The 20,430-nt window shown below is 46.3% G+C and overlaps 1 protein-coding gene across 1 annotated transcript in view; it reads right to left on the bottom strand.

Annotated features, from left to right (window-relative positions):
• The window catches only part of LOC147663060 (protein KTI12 homolog), a gene marked incomplete at its 5' end in the record, with an annotated part of 153,811 nt that overhangs the window by 112,187 nt on the left and 21,194 nt on the right, over positions 1 to 20,430 (bottom strand). Inside the window, one exon of the mRNA XM_086950710.1 lies at positions 6,621 to 6,700. Within this exon, the coding sequence (XP_086806836.1) occupies positions 6,621 to 6,700 (80 nt within the window). The remainder of the gene's footprint in view (positions 1 to 6,620; positions 6,701 to 20,430) is intronic.

The raw sequence follows: 20,430 nt of genomic DNA on the forward strand, positions 1-20,430 counted from the left end.
TCGACCAATATCTTTGTTTGATTCCTCGGCAAAAATAATGGGACGTATTGTGTTAGAAAGACTACAAGACTGGGCCTAAGAGAAACAGATAATCTCAGATCTCCAATTTGGATTTCGTAAGGGAATGGGAACCATCGAGCAAAGTCTAAGCTTGAGCATTTTAATAAGCAAATATGTTTTTTTTTTTAAAGGGAAGGCTATTTTTAGCTTTTGTGGATCTTAATGCAGCTTTTGACTGCGTAAGACACAAGAGGCTTTGTGCACTACTCCATGATTATGGGGTAGACCATATTAGAATCCTCATTTTAAAACATCTTTATCAGAATGCTAATGCTAGAGTACGCTATGGTTCTAATGGAGAATGTACAGCACCTTTTCAGGTGACAAAGTGGGTCAGACAAGGATGTGTTCTGGCCCATTCCTTTTTAGGTCTTGCTAGAGTCAGCGCATGCGCTGCTCTTGCGAAACATTTAGTAGCTGCTTCAAAAAGCGAAACCTTGCAGGCCAACAGCTTGCTAGAATGTGCACAAGCACGCGCAACGTGCACAGCACTTTTTCCGGTCGCACGCACGCACAACTCGTGTCACCACTCATGTTTTTTTTATTTATTTTTTATTTCGCGGCTGCGCGGCCAATGTTTCTTTTTGTTGCATGGCAATTGGATGACTTGTTATAAAATTAGGAAGCTGCAGGCAGTAGACTACTCTAAAGCATTGGATTTTAGAAAGAATATAAAGAGTGATACAATAGTGAAAAAGCAGAAAACCTATTTTATGGAGAGCGCCAAGATCTAGGCACAACACTTTGACGTTACATCGTTTCGCATTGGAAAGGCAATAGACAGTTGAACAGTGAGTGAGAAGAGATCATTAAGCAAGCAGGCAATCCACAGATGAGGCATGCAGGAGGGTTTTGAATGATTTTAAAGCAGGAAGCCCTAGATAGACTTCCATTATCTAGTTGTGGGAAAATCATTGTATTTACAGCAGTACTATGATTGAGAAAAGTGATGATTATGGAGAACATGAGGATGTTTTTAATGCAGGTAGAAAATGTGCCTGATCTGTTGAAAGAGTGAGATAAAGTAGTTGAAAATGAATGCAGGATGTTTTGCTGAGAGAGCCCCACGTGGGTGATGGGTCCAGCTCCACCACCACCGAAGTGAAGACCATGTCTATTCAGAGAAGGTTCCCTAAAGAATAAGAAAAAGAGTAAACAATGTAGGTCTTAGAGAAAAGCCCTGTGGGATTCTGCAAGTGAGAGGTCTAGAACATGACTAAAATAGGGGGATGTGGACTGTTTATGGCCTCCCAAATAGAAAATAGGTAAGCCACTCCAGGGCAGTACCTTCAATGCTACACTGCTCCAAATAGTTGCTATTTTATTAAACATTTTTATTAAGTTTTAAAACAATCATGTTATTACAGTGCATATGAATATCATCTTAAAGCACATACATTGTTATTTTAAAATGTATTCTGTGTGTGAAATCGCCTTTCCTTTCATAAGTGCAGACAATAAATGTATACCTCAGCAAACAATACAAACAAACTGTGTTTGGGGGTAATCTTTAACATGTTTTATTGGGTGATCACAACTATGTAATACCATAGGATACTGATTTGGACCCCGAGTAAACTGGGTCTCTCACTGGTGGCAAGTCTATTAAATCCAACGTTGTGTCTGCTGTTCCGGTGAGAAGTGTTTGTCCTTCCCTGATTATCTTCTGCCTATTATACAGTTTATATCTAATTGTTAACCACACACCAGTATAGTGTGTTATGCAGTTGGGTGGGCTTGTCATTCAGGTTGGCCTATAATTAGAAAGCCTTTCCAATATTTTTGCGTCCTCCTATCTTTTCCATGTATGTGTAAAACTGAGTTTCTCATTGTTGTACATTCTGCCTCCACCCATTTCTTGGTCTCCCTCAAACTGTTTTTTTTATTGAGTGCTATTGTTGCTCTTCATGACATAGCTACCCAACATGTTGCTACCACTGTGGTCAATTCTGCACACTTGATCATTCTTCTTTCTTTTGGCTCTAGGCAGCCAGAACATCATGCTCACCCTCAGAGTACAGCCTATTCTTCCACCCACTGCTTTTGCTATTATTTGAGTCATATGTTTCCAGTAGTCTAATAGATTTGAGCACTCCTAAAGACAGATTATGATCATCTGTATTTAGACCCTCACGTCTGAAAGATTAATCTTTAATATCCCTATCTTTCTGAGCTTCTTGGGATGAGCTAGTTTTGATGAAGAAAATGTAATTGTATTCATTTGAACAGGGCAATGATGTCTGAGACACCTCCGGGTATTTGTACGCTATACTAATTGCATAAATAAATAAATGTCACTGCTGGCAAGTGTAAAACATCTAGGAGGGCTGCCATCGAGTAAACCACTCTCTTAGAGTTCAAGGCAGTTTAACTGCCCAAAATGAAGCCATTTTGATCATGAGCTTAGACAGACAGCAAGGACAACAATCTGTTTGCTAGCACCTTCCCCAGGATTTTAGAGAGTATATTCATCATAGAGAGGGGTCACTTCAAAGTCCTATCAAAACTATCACAGCTAGATTGCAGAATCCCTTCTAGAATCTCGGTCATTAGCAGAAACTTGAGAAATGTTTGAGCCTGGTTATAGACATCCAAGAGCGGAAGAGCCAGCAGTCTTTTGTACGGTGAGTAAAATTTGTTTGGATGGCCATCTCACCCTCCATTCTAACCCTTAGTTATCACTTCTATAGCTTGAGTAGTTTCAGTTAGGGGTGCCTCCAGAGAAAATCTTTGATCTTCTGATGAAATGGGAAGAGCCGGATATCCTTAGAACTTCAGTAAATGTGCCCTATATCTCATATGGTAGCGCATCCCAGGAGGTGTAGTAATTAACAAAAATGTACTTGATGTTGGTCTGTGCATAGTATAAACTCCGGGTTATCTCCTCACAGCATCACCCCTGGAATTTGGAGCACATTTGAGGTCAGGAAGCTTGCTAACAACCTGCTTGATCGATCACGCCCTCTGAGTTGCTTGGCTGTGAATTCCTTGAAAGCAAACCGGGTTCAATTTAGGTTTGATCATCTTGTACCTTTCCCTACATGCTAGTAATCTATCATTGCTCTTAATGTCAACCCCAGATCCCAGTAAGCATGGCAGTCTCTCTCCTGAATACTTCCCTCTCTAGCAGCACTCGAACCCCAATTACTATCCTGATACACACCACCCGAATCATTAGCTTTAACACTTGTAATTCAGTCAGTATGCTCCGTAATGTTCCTCCACGTTCCCTACAATAGTCCACATTGGCATCCCTCACAAACCCCCAAAAAGCTGCATCCCACAGCGCTGCCACCTAAAGTTTCCACGTGTAACGCTAACAAGCGATATACCTCAGCCCAGGTTAATTTAAGGCAGCCAAAGGGCGTTACTATTTTGCATATGTATGGAGCTTCAGCCACGAGTCCCATATTCGGGAAAGTTTCCAGGTCATCTGTGTTGCCACTAATAACCAATGTGCTGTCTTCTAAGCCACTGGTCACAAATTAAGCCCAACGATTCATGTGACTACACTGTTCTGCTTCTGTCAACTTTTTGTGTTTTTATCCTTTGTTGCGGTCCGGATTTAAATCTGTTCTGGGATGACCATTAAATAGGGCTCCCAGAGTTTGCCAGAGCTTCCGGCCATTTCCATACTGCTGATGTATCAGTGAAGATGTGAGATTTCACATTGTAAAAGACTTTCTGGTCAGCTTGGAATGAAAACATGTACTTCAGGTGTAATTCAGGGGGTTGTTTGTTAACATATGGTCTCCTCTATTGTTGCACCACTGGAGTGTAATCTGGAAAAATCAGTAATTGTGCATCATCAATTGTGTACGGGCCATCTAAGCCAGTATGGAGCGTTTGTGGTGCCCTAACCCAAAGAACCAGGCTATCTATAATGGCTAAACTGTGTGCCCCTGGGCAATTGCTTTCCTTCACTGTGACTCCTTTTCCATGATCATTATAGTTTATGGAAAAGGAGTCGCAGTGCAGGAAAGCAATTGCCCAGTGGCACACAGTTTAGCCATTATAGATAGCCTACATTATATTTTATGGAAAAATGAAATAATTGTTCATGAAGCAAACTGTTTAGAAACCACTCTTGTATATTGTTTAATGTACCATAATGCTGCACAATCTTTAAAAATAAAGGCCTTTATATAGGAGGTTCAAAACTCCTTCCTTGGCATGGTAGCCTTCCACAGCCTGTCAACTGGTAGCAAGGCTTTTGTCCCAGCATGGGCATGGTCTGTTTCATAGCATGACTATGATTACAGTCAGTTAACCCCACACCCTGTGAAAAATGCTGTGCATCATGCCGACAGTGTCACACATCGCATTGCATGGCCTTTTCAAGGAGCAGAACTTGAAGAAAATTGTCCTGCCTGCTCACTTTTTGGCAGTGCTGGGGTCATCTCTTCTAGCAAACTGCAGGATTATGTCGCTTTGGCTGTAGTATAAACGTTCAAAGATTATGGACCTGGCTAGCCCTTTGGATGGCAGTAGTCATAACATGGTACTGTGCCTGTTGAACTGAGAAGAATTGTGTCTGGAAATAGGATGCAAGTGTTGAACTAAGTAAACCTTCCAAAAAACAAACACTGCTAAAGCTCTTAGTTCGTTCAGTGAGGCCCCATATCTGAATGTTGCTCGTCATAACTTTTCCTACTGCATCTTCGGCCCAGTATTCAAGGAATGAGATTCTGTCTTGCATGTTCTCAACGTGCTTTTTGAGCACTCACATCTCGTTTTCAGGTTTGCTTCGGCTTCTGATACTAAAACTGCCAGTTTCTTCTCATAGATTAACCCTCCATCATGCACTAGAGTGTCAGAGCTGCACGAGTATGCTTTATATTGAGCAATACAGATTCAATATATCAGCAGTTGCAGTTCACCACTTGCTTCCATGCCCTAATCTTCAACTGTCAGCTCCCCCCTGTCTCTCTCCCCTGTCTCTTACCTCTCACCTGTCTCTTGCCTTCTCTTGCATGTTCTGTAATCTTCCACGCATGTCTTCGCTTCCTCTTTCTTTCTGAGAATTACTTTTTCTCACTGAGTATTTCCCTCGTACACTCACCTTACCCCCTGCTCTCTCCCTTACTCATATAGCCTGTTAGTTACTTTCGCTCAGTGGCACTGCCCCACTTTCATCCATTTTTCCCTCCATGCTGTAACTTCCCATAGGATTGCCACCTGGCCACGTAAATAGCAGATATTTTAAGTAACGGCTGGTTAAAAAAAAACCTTGGAACTCAACAAAAGCTAATAGTTATTCTTGTTTGAAATACAAGGTCCAAGCAGTTGATATAAGTATATATCCAGGGCCACTGGAGTTATGCAACTGTAAGCCGGTGGTGTTTTTCGCACAGTTGTATATTTGCTGCATTTGTCACAAACTATAATCTGCCTCAAAATCTGCAGATTTTAACAGAAAAAAAAAATCTTTTAGCTTAAATGGTTCAAAAGGTACTAAAAACACAGCAACGTGTTGCCACACCGTGGACGTATCTTTGCAAATGATGACTGGTCACCTTTCTGTTGTTTAGTTCTGTATTTGGGTTTAAAACCGGTATTAATGAGATGCAACCAATGCTTAGACAGTATTGACAAGTGTAAAAACTACAAATTAATATAGTAATGCTACCACAAAATGTGAGGCATTATGCCACATAATTAGCCCTTTCTGCCCAATGGTTGTTGCGCGCCTGTTCCAAAGAATAGTTTCTAAACTGGTGTCTCAGCTTAGGTACTCAATGTATATGGCAGATTGTACATAAATATGGAGTCATGAACTAGCTTGCAACACTGGTGTACTGCAACGTAAGCAAACCTATGCAAAATGTTTAGCAGAACATGCGTTCTGGTGGGTTTGCGTTTCAAATTAATACTGGAACCTGGGGGGCGATTCAGGCAGGAAAACTTGTGTTTGTATAGCAAAAAAAAGCTGCACAAGATACAAAGCATGTGTTGTTCTTTTTCCGGAATTTAAAGGACTCAAAATGTATTAAAGTGGATGTAGCAAATGCAAAGATTCTCTATTATTGATGAGGGGCTCCATCTTCATTATGCCCTCAACGCCGCTTCGGCCCGCCAGAAGGTATATTCATTTTTAAAATATTGTTTTACTAATTCTTTACATTTTAACCTCATGCGAAATGTTTAACGCGGATGATAAACTAATGTATATTGTATACAACTTGTTTTGCTGAATTCTTAGAAACCAGTTTAGAAAACAAACTTAAATCTTGAATGTATAAAGTTTGTAACTAAGGAATTCGATAAAAAAAAAAAAAGCACAGCCACGGCATTTCTACTTTTTGCAACAGAAGAAAGCAGAGTTTGTCAACTGGGCAATTTGGAGGGGTGCGTGCCGATCTAGGAAATGAACTTTAATTGAACAAGATGTCTATTGTCGAATCAATCAGTTTTCAAAAAATGTTCCGCAGAGTACATCAATCGCTTGATAGGTCTTTTTGTGAAACTGACAGCCCGCTTGGAGGTTATCGGACCGAAAACCAGAAAATGACTTGCAACAGAAAAAAACTGTAACTTGACAAAATGACTGGCATGCTTACATTTCCTGCGAGTACTGGTTCTCAAGCTCTCTGGCGCTATTCCACGCGGAGCTGACTTCAGGGGCTGTCAGGCAGTGAATCTAAATAACACAAGAACAAAAGAAAATGTCTTAAACTTTATGAGTGCTACCGCATAGGGCGACACGAACCACCCTCTGCTTATTAAACATTAAGACAGGATTCTTAAACCACAATTACTAAAATAAAAAAGAGAAACTTCAATAGTATACTAATGTACGAGTTACTTACCCAAGGTAAAGATGAATCTGGAGGAGACGATTCTAGCCACAGATTCCTTAACGTATTTATTTATTTATTAATGAGATTTGTTAAGCGCAGGCAAATGCCCGAAGGCGTCTCGGCGCTAGATAATGACAGCTCAAAACGGGAAGATAACAAAATTTACTGGTTAAAAAGCCAGGTCTTTATTTTCCTTCTAAAGAGGGTAAGAGTCGGGCAGGATCTGATGTCCACATCAAGTGAGTTCCATAGTTTGGATGTGGCAACAATGAAACGGCGATCACCCCATGAAGCTGTTTTAGTTCGGGGGACAGTCATCAACAGGGCATTCATGGAGCGTAAGGTTCTGTTAGGGGCATAGAATGCCAAGGAGTTGATGAGGAAGCGAGGCCCTAGTTTACAGGAGGCTTTATAGGCTATACAAAGTGCCTTAAATTTGATTCGATTGTTTACTGCCAACCAGTGGTAATTTTTAATCACTTGGGAGATAGATTTAAATTTTGGGGTCCCAGAGAGCATTCTAGCAGCTGCGTTTTGCACAGACTGTAGTTTGCGAATGACTTTCTGTTGAGTATTAATGAAAAGTAAATGTAAATGTAAATGTAAGGTGTTTTGTAGCGCGCTCAATTACTACCGGAGTATCCTGGCGCGAATGACCGCTGGGGAACCCGTCCTGGCTTTCCCTGTGAGATGGTCCCATGCTGGGTATCTCCAAGGTGAAGCCAGGCATCCCCGGCGTCTGTGGGGGGCCGTTGTAGAGATGAGGCAAGCTTAATGCCCAGAGTTACCGAGTGTGATCACTGCCCAAAGTGGGCACCGAGGCGAGAATTATCAGTCCGCTGACCCTGGTCCTCGACCCTGCCGCGTCGGGAATCGAACCCTGGTCCCGGGCCGTTCTCAGCCTCCGGGTCTGCCGCCTCTAACCAGTGAGCCACACCTCTCTACTAGTCCATTACAGTAGTTCAGGGTTGACATAACAAAAGCTGTGACTAATGTCTTACCTGAGTCGGGAGGGAGAAAAGGAAGAATCTTTTTGATAGATTTAAGTTTATAGAAGGCAGTTGAAACTATAGAATTTGCATGAGCAGCAAATGTTAATTTGTCATCTAGTAGTACCCCCAGGTTTTTAACTTTAGAAGAAGGTATAGGCGGGGAGCCTAATTCATTGGGCCACCATGCTCCTGGCCAAATGGGGGACACATTTCCAAAGATCATTACCTCCGTCTTATTAGAGTTTAGCTTAAGACAATTGGTCGTCATCCAGTTGCTGATGGGCTTCATTCCTTGTTGAAAATTAGCCGCAATTTTATCTCCGTTATTTTTTATGGCTAGTATCAATTGGGTATCATCTGCGTAGGATGTTAGGCTCATCCCAAAGTCCTTGATGACCCTAGCTAGATCTGTCACGTAGACATTAAATAGCGTTGGACTTAGGGATGAGCCTTGGGGGATGCCACAAGGAAGTGTCAACCGGGCAGAACTGAAGTTTCCCAATTGTACCATTTGTGTGCGGTTGGAGAGAAAGGAGGTAAGAAGATCCTTGGCCTTATTCCGAACACCTATAGCATTGACACGGTCGATCAAGATGTTATGATCGACTGTGTCAAAGGCCGCAGACAGATCTAGCAGGATAAGTACTGCCGTCCCTCGTTGGTCTAGGATTGTTCTTATCTCGTCTGTGAACTTATCTCGTCGTAGAACCATCCCCAGGCGCGAGACTGGATCCGGAAACTTTTTGCCACAAAATCACTGAGTGGCGGGGCGGCTCCACACGACTCCGCCGATGCGTCGTCCGCGTATGTGACGTCAGCGAGGTCACATAAGCCCAACCCCGGTGCGCCCACATCAGTTTTCTTCGGAGAACTTTTATGCACCACAACGCGGAACCACCAGACAAAAAACTGTGGGAGCATGGGAACAGTGTGCGAAAGAGTAGAAAAAGGGGAATGGAGACAAGCGACACCATAATGAACAGTACCACAATGCAGTGTCCAAAGGCAGGGGCAGAAGAAAGAGCAGAGCCCCGAGCAGAAACCCTGCCAGTACGTAAACAGCCCCCCCGTGCCCCGGAGGCAAGGAACATGCGTAAAAAGTCACGACACATGTAGCAGGCCTACCACCCCGTCCAGAAACAAGGAAGGGGAGCCAGTCCCAAGGCAGACAGGAACAACAAACCTCCAAGCCACCCCAACATAGAGGGCAACCACCCCCCCAAGGAACAAGGGCAAGACATGGCCAGATGACCCTTATTCAGAGGTCAGCAGAGGGGCCAGGATCCCCAGCAGCAAGAGGAATGGAAGGGAAGGGAGGGTAGGATAGAGATTGAAGACAGACCCCCCCAAACTTGGAGTAGCCAGAGCAGCGGGGCACAGGAGCACCGTAATCCCATCCTCCAAGAACCAAGGAGAAGGAATGAACCGCAACAAGACTGAGCCACCCGCCAAGAGCAAAAGAAGGCACTCACAGGAGGCACAGCTCCCCACCAGGAGACGGGTACCAAAGACCAACCCAAGGGTCCTCGTAGAACGGGAAGGAAGGGCGGGCCGGGAAGGAATCTTCAGCTAGAATCGTCTCTACCAGATACATCGTTACCGAAGGTAATTAACTCGTACATCTGATCGAGACTACTAGCCGCAGATTCCTTAACGTAGAATAGAAAGAAGGTAAGCACACCATAGACGGAAGGCAAACGACCAGACAGAGCGGCGCCCGCAGCAATAAGCTCCTGGAAACAGGAAGAACAGCCGGGGGCCCCAGGAAGACCGGGCAGGCTACGCCCAACAAAGGGAGAAACAGAACCATCCCAGCCTCAAGGACAGGAGGCAGAAGGTGATGAAATGCCCGGACACACAACAACGAGGGGTCCGCGCACACAGCCTAAAGAGGCATCAGCAACATACATAAATGCCATGGAGAGCAGAAGCCCGGAGGTGACCAGAACTCCCTAGCAGAGCTCAAGCTATATAACAGCTACCACTGCCCCACAAAGGGTAAGGCAAGTCATGGTACCCTCTTTGGAAAGTACTTCCGCAGCAGACGAAAAAATGAAAGAGTCACGGGAAAAAACCCAGTGGAAGGCTCGTCAAGCAGCTCAAGAGAAAAATGAAGGCCTATTCTCAGGGCAAATTCTGTGCAGGTAACTCAAGCAGATAACACACAGTCAACAAAGGGCCGTCCAGCAGCCAACAAAGCCACAGTCCCAGCAAGGGGGACTCGAGTGACCATATAACACACCTTACAGCAAGGGTAACCGGCCCAAAAAAGGGCCCAGAACCAGCTCAACTCAGCAGGGGAAGGAAGAGGAAGAGGAGGGTAAGGTGGAGGAGGAGTAGGACGAAGCCCTGCCAGGAACCTTTGGATGGCGGAGTCAGCCGGGCATGGAATAACAGGCTGTCATCGAACGGAAGATCAATCAGCCGCTCCAGAATATTTTCAGTGAACACGCCGTCCTGAAGCCAAGCATGAAGACGGAGGGCGACTGAGGAAGCCATGGCCCGGCCCAGCACCTCAGAGATGTGCAGAGCGGAGCGGAGAATAAACGCCGCTAGCTCCTGGTCATCCAACGCATGATGCCGTAAATCCACCTGAACCGTCTCTTGGGAAGCTGCGGACCTCAAAAACTCAGCCGAGTCCCACATACAAGAGAAAGCCCTAGCCAACACACATAAGGTGTTAAGGGCCCGCAGGGCAGCGCTGGTCGAGGTGAACATGTTGTACCCCCAAGAGTCCAACCAGCGGGCCTCCCAGGACGGAAGTCAAAAGTGTCGGCAGGGAGGGAAACGCAGTCCGTAAAAGTGGACTGGAGACAGAGGAGTGGAGGGAAAGACACGCCGGGTCACGCGGCGCCGAGAGGTGCCGGTGCAGAAGGTGTTGAGGCACCAGATCCCCTTAGGCGGGACAGCTCCAAGCTCCCGTCAGGGAAAAAAGGAGCGAACCCTCAAAGGGAAGCAAAATCTCCCTCCCACCAGAGCCCTGGTGGAGAACCGCCAAGAGATGCTCCGCCGGGAAGTGAGCAATTGTGTCACCCATGCGCAGAATGCCCACAGCCGTTGATACCCTGTGAGCGAAAGCCGCACATGCCTCCGTAGGGCTCCGCGGTGGAGAAAGCAGCTTCTCCGTGGGCGACAGCTGCAAACTAAGGCGGCCTGCCCCGAAGCCAAGCATGACGGGCAAAGGCCAGACCTGGAAGTCAGAAGGACCCGAAGAATGGGGGACCTGCCGCTCCTCCGACGAACACTTCGGCCTCGAAAATGGCAGGGAATCGCCCTTCGATGATGCTGGTGAAAAAGACACCACGCGGCCGCCTGCCCCCGGGGAGGATGACACCAAAATGCACCCAACCTCCAGAGAAGAGGGAGCGCCCGAAGACTAATCCGCGGCACGACACCTGTGCGAGAAAGGCCCGGACCAGAGTAGGACGTGGGGACGCCATCCAGCCTAGAACCAGAGTGGGACGAGGATGGTCCACCGACTCTGTGGCCCCGCCCGGACCAGCAGGTGCTGGCACCGTGGCGACTGTGTACCGTGACGCCCTCCCCTCCGCTGACTACATCCTCCTACGGGACCTCAACGTCCACCTGGAGAACAACAACGACCGCAACACCACCACCTTGCTGGACAACCTCGCCAACCTCGGACTCAAGCAACTGGTGACCCCCCCCACCCACTATGCCGGCCACACGCTTGACCCCGTCTTCTCCTCCAGCAAAGACATCTCCTTCAGCCACGCCACCGGACTCCACTGGACAGACCACAGCTGCGTCCACTTCAGCTTCATAAGGACCACGCTCCACCACCACCCGCAACAGGTTCCCCGCAGAAGCTGGAACAAGATCACAGCCGACCAGCTCGCCACATCCCTGAGCCAGAACCCTCCCGCCAGCTTAGCGAATCCCAACCATGCCGCCAACAACCTCACAAGGTGGATCAGCAACTGAGCAGACGACCTCGCACCACTGAAGACCCCCCCCGCCAGTCCCGGCAACAAGAAAGAATCCTGGTTCACCGACGAACTCAAGAGCTCTAAGAGGAACTGCCGAGCCCTCGAGAAAGCCTTGCGCAGAGACCCGACACCAGACAACTTGACCACCCTCAAGCTCGCCACGCGAAAACACCACCAGCTGATCAACATCACCAAGAAAACCGCATTCAAGGAACGTCTAGACAACAACGCCCACAACAGCAAGGAACTCTTCAACATCGTCAAAGAGCTCTCGAACCCTAGTGCCGGAAACAACAACATCACCCCATCGCAAGACCTCTGCAACTCGCTCGCCTTGTTCTTCCACAGCAAGATCGCAGATATACACAACAGTTTCAGCACACAGCCGACGCGTCCTACGACCACATCAACGGCCCCCACCACCACCCTCGCGCCTGGACCCCGATCAACACCGAAGACACCATCCGCACAATGAACTACATCCACGCCAGATCACCAACCGACCCCGCCCCTCACCACATCTTCAACAAGGCCGACTGCATCATCGCACCCCATCTCTGGGACATCATCAACACCTCCTTCGACACCGCCACCTTCCCAGAGAGCTGGAAACACGCCGAACTCGGCGCCCTACTGAAAAAACCATCAGCGGACCCCACCGACCTCAAAAACTACCGCCCCATCTCGCTCCTTCCTTTTCCTGCCAAAGTCATCGAGAAGACAGTCAACAGACAGCTGGCCGCCTTCCTCGAGACTAATGGATCCCTCGACCACTCGCAGTCCGGTTTCAGAGCCAACCACAGCACCGAGACCGCCCTCATCGCAGCCACAGACGACATCCGAGCCCTGCTTGACAAAGGGGAAACAGCGGCACTAATCCTCCTGGACCTCTCCGCGGCGTTCGACACGGTCTGCCACCGCACCCTAGTGCAGCGCCTCAGCAACATCGGAATCCAGGAGAAGGCACTGGAGTGGATCATCTCCTTCCTCGCCGGAAGAACCCAGAGAGTCCGCCTCCCCCATTCAGATCAGAGGCCACCGAAGTCATCTGCGGCATACCACAAGGATCATCACTCAGCCCCACGCTGTTCAACATCTACATGAGCCCCCTCGTGGCCATCGCACGCCAACACACCTCAACATCATCTCCTACGCCGACGACACCCAGCTGATCCTCTCCCTCACCAACGACCCAGCAACCGCCAGAACCAACCTACACGAAGGGATGAAAGACGTAGCCGAGTGGATGATGAACAGCCGCCTGAAACTGAACTCAGATAAGACGGAAGTCCTCATCCTTGGATCAACTCCCTCCGCCTGGGACAACTCCTGGTGGCCCCCTGCCCTGGGCAGCGCACCCAAACCAACGGACCACGCACGCAACCTGGGGTTCATCCTGGACTCCTCCCTCTCGATGACCAGACAATTCAACGCCGTCTCCTCATCCTGCTTCAACATCCTACGCATGCTACGGAAGATCCTCCGGTGGATCCCCACCGAAACCAGGAAGACGGTCACCCAGGCGCTCGTCACCAGCCGACTGGACTACGGGAACTCCCTCTACGCCGGAACCACAGCCAAACTTCAGAAGAGACTCCAGCGCATTCAGAACGCCTCAGCACGACTCATCCTGGACATCCCCCGACACAGCCACATCGCCGGACACCTCAGACCTGCACTGGCTCCCCGTAAGCAAGAGAATCACGTTCCGACTCCTCACCCACGCACACAAATCTCTACACAACCAAGGCCCCAGATACCTCTACGACCGCCTGACCTTCTACACTCCAACCCGCCAGCTACGATCGACCAGCCACGCCCTCGCCGCCGTTCCCCGCATCCGAAGAGCCAAAGCGGGAGGAAGATCCTTCTCCTACCTGGCGGCTAAGACGTGGAACTCCCTCCCCATCCACCTCTGCTTGACCCAAGACCACCTCTCCTTCAGGAAGCAACTCAAGACCTGGCTGTTCGAGCAGTAGCGGTCGTCCCCCCCCCCCCCCAACGCGCCATGAGACCCTCCGGGTGAGTAGCGCGCTATACAAATGCCTTGATTGATTGATTGATTGATCCTCCCCTAAGCACCACATACAAATGAGGTGAGGGTCCATCGCTGACCTAAGACGCCCACACGACGTGCAAGTTTTAAAGACCGAATGCTTTCGCACACTGTTCCACATAAAAAATTAGACCATGAGAAAGAAAAAAGGGGCCCCAAACAGACCTGAGCAGAGACCGGATCCAAGTTGCACGCGGAAAACGAAAAAACTGACGTAGGCGCGCCGGGGTGGGGCTTATGCGACCTTGCTGAAGTCACATATGCGGACGACGCCTGGTCGTACTCGTGTGGTGCCCTGGGCGCACAGGGATGCTGTAGCAAAAAGTTTCCGGATCCAGTCTCACGCCTGGGGATAATTCTATGTTAAGGAATGTGCAGCTAGTAGTCTCTATCAGATAATCTAATATGACCTTGTGGCTGTCTTGGTGTCTGGTCCATGGTGTACTAGTTGGATTAAAGTAAGTCTGCATATTTGCCACTGGATGAAGTAAAAACCTTGGCTGACACGATACTCAAATATCTTTTGAGGTATCCTGGGAATATGTTTAGAAACTGCAAGACGTCGATCCTCTGAATCACGTTTTAACCTATCTGATTTTTCAATATTCAAACGTGGTGTTGTTGAATCACTGTATTGCCTTGTGTGCCAGTTACATCAGATGTCTAAAAACTCAAAGCAACTATAAGGAGGCACACACTGCAACAGGAATTTGGAAGTGCTGAATTTAGAGCCCTAATCTCAGCTTAAACAGTGCGATTTGGGGAAAAGCACTTTAACTCTTTGTACCTCTGTTTTGCATTACTGGGGGAAAGGAACTTGCAAGTTTAAGACCGGCACAGCACACTACATTTGAGATCCCGAAGAAGCATTGTCTATTGGGCCTTATCCTAAACCCAAAACAGGAGAAACTCAATACAACGTTGCTTCCCGGAGTCTCCTCGTGGGAAAATGCATAAAAGCCATACACTGAATACCACCTTGAGCCACTACTTACTCGGTTTCGATGTGGGACATGAAGGAATGGGCCTTGGCATAGGAGAGACGCATGAAAGAAGTACGCACCGATGATAGGGCTGCTATCCCGGCGGACGTACCATTGTTGTGAGTAGGCGACACTACTAGTATATAAGAGGTGTAAGAATGCTTTAGTGGCATGTGTTTCGTCTTCCTTCACCAGTTAGCCTTGATGATCTGCTTTCCCTTCTTAAGCTCAGAGATTGTTGTAACAATAATGATCCAAGATGCCCACTTATTATTCAAATGTTACCCAGTAACAGTTGGCAGGCCACCCTAACCAACAACCCTCCCCCGACATTTCCCCCACATCATGTGCAAACAATGTATTTACTGGCATCGCTGAGCACCAATTGCATAACTAAGCAGAGAAATAAAGTCCTCTATTCAGATCTCGTAGTGCCGACCAGATATTCCCCCTCTCCTCTGGGACCCTGCCTCCGCCCACACATGAAACGCTACCAGGGGACCCGTCATGCAGCCAATCCGGCCCACCTGCTTGAGTGCACTGTGTGCACATGCAGCAGCAAAATGTCCTCCATGAGAACCTGCTCAATGCGGTCAAAAGGGATGGAGGAGAGGTAGTTCTGCTGGCACCAGTTTAAACAGGTAATGCAGTCAGTGGCAGGGCACACCTCAGCTGCCCTGGCATTTGTTTACCGAAACACACACTGGCAACCTGCTGACTTCATATACAGCTGACGCAGTACGTTTGGACACGGGCCATCTCAGGAGTAGGGAACACATGTTATGCTGCACTGTCCTAGCACTGCATATGCTACACAGACTGCATGGTGGGCTATTGTGGCTTTTTTTCCAACGGGGCAAGGAACTATGGAAAATGTATCTAGCTATTTCACAACAGAGAGAGTACGGAGAGAGGGACAGCAGTAGGATTTATTCTGGGGACACTGGGTAATAACCCTGAATCTCCATTTTGCGGTTTTCTAGGTTTGGAGGAGGGTCATCCCAGGACCCAGATTGAGAGTGCAGTACACACCTTTCCAAGGTTTGCGTAGGAATAATGCCACAAAGCACACAATAACACTAAATAAACCAATCTCAAACAAGTGATTTTACTTTTAACCCCTTATGTGCCAAAGCTAATCCCACTGCGCCCCACCTTCACCTAAAGTTGAGCCTTTTTTTTTCTTCCACATTTGGGGCATTTCACGCTTAACCTTCAATAACTTTTTCCACAAAATGAATTCAGACAAAATGTGAGCCCTTTTTTACACCCTTTGGTGTGGGGTCAGTGGGTCACTGGTCCCATCCTTGTATGCACACTGCAATTCCTCTATAAGTGATAGAGGTTTCAAAAAACTTTCAAAAAAAATTGCAATTGTAGTTTTATTCGTAAATTTCCTTGTTATGAATCATTGACCTTTTTCATTTTTCATTTTTGATTTGCATAATATGATACCATCCTTATGTACATCCAATGCATTTCGGGGTTATCGTACACCCCTTCATCAGGGAAAGGACACTGTGAACAAAAAACATACGAATCATAAATGATGTCTAAATGAGGCGTAGGTGCACCCTAAATTTACACATGCACGGTGATGGGACCTAGATCGTGGCAGTATTTAAATGGAGGTGAAGAAGGTGAGGGTAGTTTATGGGGTACACCTATCTGTGACCCAGATGTTCCCATGTGTAAAAGGAATAGTGTGCAGGTTCAGCGAAAATATGCTTACGTGTATCATTCAACAGGTATACGCATGGTCCTGTGAATGGAAATGTGGGTAGATACGTTAGTTACCATTTAACGGTGCGTCGGGTTTAGCATTGCTTGCATGATTCCCGATGGGTTACGAGCTCGGACTAACATGGTGTTTGTTAGTAGGGTCCTCCTTTCTTGGACGCTGGTTCTGGCGGAACGCCATTGACCGCGTTTCGTTTCATTAAAGGGACGCGATCACGTGGTTCGGCTAGAGGGAGGTGGGAGTGTTCCTGTCAGTTTAAAGGAACAGCGTAATGTGATTGTGCGTTCTAGTGGAGTTAGAAGCGCGGTGCAGTTTGGGCGTGGTAGTTGTGTTGCGGTGAGCGGGTAGATCGGATAATCCGGAAGTGGTTAAAGAGAATGTGAGGTGACATTTATATACAATAGTTAGGCCGGCGATGTGGTGTACAGTGACTAAAATAAAAACAATAGATTAACAAGAAAAAAAAACAAGAAATGAAACAAAAAGTTAACAAGTGATCCTTAAATCATTCAGGAGTCACTGACTCGGTCCGTGAGCAACTTTACAGATAGCAAGAGAGTTCAATTCTTTCATTAAGCCCCAGTGGCTTCTGTGTGGACAGTTTTTGGATCCATGCATTTTCTCTTTGGAGGAGAAATTTGGTGTTGTCTCTACCCTCCTGTTTGACAATGGTTTCCAATATCGTGAATTTCAGTTGAGAAATGTTATGTTTCTCTTCATGGAAATGTACTGCTAGTGTTGACTTGGTACTTCTTAGACGAATGTTGGATTTATGTTCTATGAGCCTGGTTTTAATTTTCCGTTCTGTCTTTCCAATGTATAGTTTTCCACACGGGCATTTTAAAGCGTAGATGACATTGCTGGTGTCACATGTGGCGTTGACTTGGAGCTTGATCTTATTACCTTTCATTGGGTGATTGATTGTGTTACCTCGGATGATACAGTTACAGTTCCCACAGTTGAAACATGGTTTGGTTCCTGAGTAGCTGACTGGTTTGCTTGGTTTATGTCGCACTAGTTCACCTAGGTTGCGTGATCTGGTATATGCAAATAATGGAGGTTCCTGGAAGATCTGGTTGAAGTCTGGTTCCAAATTCAGTAATGGCCAATGTTGGTGAATAATCTTTTTGAATTTGTTGGTGGTGGTAGAAAATTTAGAGACGACCACTAGGCGTGTCTGTTGTTTTTTGGCACTAGGTTGGAGAAGTTTCTGTCTATCTAGGTTGTTAATCCTCTGTATAGAATCTTCAATGATGTTTTCAGGGTAACCTCTGTTGCGAAATTTGCATGCTATTTCTTTGATCCGTTGTGTGGCATTATGAGGATTTGATGTGATCCGTTTTGCTCGTGCCATTTGTGAAAATGGTAGATGTGTTTTTAAATTGGATTCGTGGAAGCTGCTATAGTGTAGCATGTTATTCCTGTCCGTGGGCTTGGTATAGAGATCTGTCTCAATTTCTTGTCCTTTGATGGAGACCTTGACATCCAGAAAGTTGACACAAACATTTGAAATTTCCCAGGTTAGTTGTATTCTTTTATCGATGTTGTTGAATTCCAACAGTCTGTTTTGAAGTTCTTCTTGTGTGCTTTTCCAAACGATAAAGATATCATCTATATATCCATTAGGAATGTCTGGAAGGGTCTTTCCATATCGGATTTGAGTAAAGACTGTTCTATTGCTTCTATCCCCAAGGAGTGGGGTATTGACGTGTACAAGGCACGTACATCGGCTGTACATAAGATCAATTCCTGGTTTGTTTCCAGCTTGAGGTTCATTAATTTCGAAATGAGATGTGTGGTGTCTTTGGTATATGTGTTCATTGCTTGTACCATTGGTTGAAGATATTTGTCCAATAATTGCCCAATGGGTTCGTGTAGATATGGAAAGACCCTTCCAGACATTCCTAATGGAACTCATGTTATTCACGTTGTACCAGAGCTATTTCAAACATCAAGATACATGGTACCAGCAACTCGTGGGAATGGCTATGGGCAATTCAGCGGCTCCCGCGTATGCGAACATTTTTATGGAACATTTTGAAGAAAATCATATACTCAACAACAAAAAATGGACGGATCACCTAATGCTCTTCACAAGATATATAGATGATATCTTTATCGTTTGGAAAAGCACACAAGAAGAACTTCAAAACAGACTGTTGGAATTCAACAACATCGATAAAAGAATACAACTAACCTGGGAAATTTCAAATGTTTGTGTCAACTTTCTGGATGTCAAGGTCTCCATCAAAGGACAAGAAATTGAGACAGATCTCTATACCAAGCCCACGGACAGGAATAACATGCTACACTATAGCAGCTTCCACGAATCCAATTTAAAAACACATCTACCATTTTCACAAATGGCACGAGCAAAACGGATCACATCAAATCCTCATAATGCCACACAACGGATCAAAGAAATAGCATGCAAATTTCGCAACAGAGGTTACCCTGAAAACATCATTGAAGATTCTATACAGAGGATTAACAACCTAGATAGACAGAAACTTCTCCAACCTAGTGCCAAAAAACAACAGACACGCCTAGTGGTCGTCTCTAAATTTTCTACCACCACCAACAAATTCAAAAAGATTATTCACCAACATTGGCCATTACTGAATTTGGAACCAGACTTCAACCAGATCTTCCAGGAACCTCCATTATTTGCATATACCAGATCACGCAACCTAGGTGAACTAGTGCGACATAAACCAAGCAAACCAGTCAGCTACTCAGGAACCAAACCATGTTTCAACTGTGGGAACTGTAACTGTATCATCCGAGGTAACACAATCAATCACCCAATGAAAGGTAATAAGATCAAGCTCCAAGTCAACGCCACATGTGACACCAGCAATGTCATCTACGCTTTAAAATGCCCGTGTGGAAAACTATACATTGGAAAGACAGAACGGAAAATTAAAACCAGGCTCATAGAACATAAATCCAACATTCGTCTAAGAAGTACCAAGTCAACACTAGCAGTACATTTCCATGAAGAGAAACATAACATTTCTCAACTGAAATTCACAATATTGGAAACCATTGTCAAACAGGAGGGTAGAGACAACACCAAATTTCTCCTCCAAAGAGAAAATGCATGGATCCAAAAACTGTCCACACAGAAGCCACTGGGGCTTAATGAAAGAATTGAACTCTCTTGCTATCTGTAAAGTTGCTCACGGACCGAGTCAGTGACTCCTGAATGATTTAAGGATCACTTGTTAACTTTTTGTTTCATTTCTTGTTTTTTTTCTTGTTAATCTATTGTTTTTATTTTAGTCACTGTACACCACATCGCCGGCCTAACTATTGTATATAAATGTCACCTCACATTCTCTTTAACCACTTCCGGATTATCCGATCTACCCGCTCACCGCAACACAACTACCACGCCCAAACTGCACCGCGCTTCTAACTCCACTAGAACGCACAATCACATTACGCTGTTCCTTTAAACTGACAGGAACACTCCCACCTCCCTCTAGCCGAACCACGTGATCGCGTCCCTTTAATGAAACGAAACGCGGTCAATGGCGTTCCGCCAGAACCAGCGTCCAAGAAAGGAGGACCCTACTAACAAACACCAGGTTAGTCCGAGCTCGTAACCCATCGGGAATCATGCAAGCAATGCTAAACCCGACGCACCGTTAAATGGTAACTAACGTATCTACCCACATTTCCATTCACAGGACCATGCGTATACCTGTTGAATGATACACGTAAGCATATTTTCGCTGAACCTGCACACTATTCCTTTTACACATGGGAACATCTGGGTCACAGATAGGTGTACCCCATAAACTACCCTCACCTTCTTCACCTCCATTTAAATACTGCCACGA

This window comes from Lissotriton vulgaris, unplaced genomic scaffold, assembly GCF_964263255.1.
Source record: "Lissotriton vulgaris unplaced genomic scaffold, aLisVul1.2 SCAFFOLD_1430, whole genome shotgun sequence".
Taxonomy (NCBI): Eukaryota; Metazoa; Chordata; class Amphibia; order Caudata; family Salamandridae; genus Lissotriton; species Lissotriton vulgaris.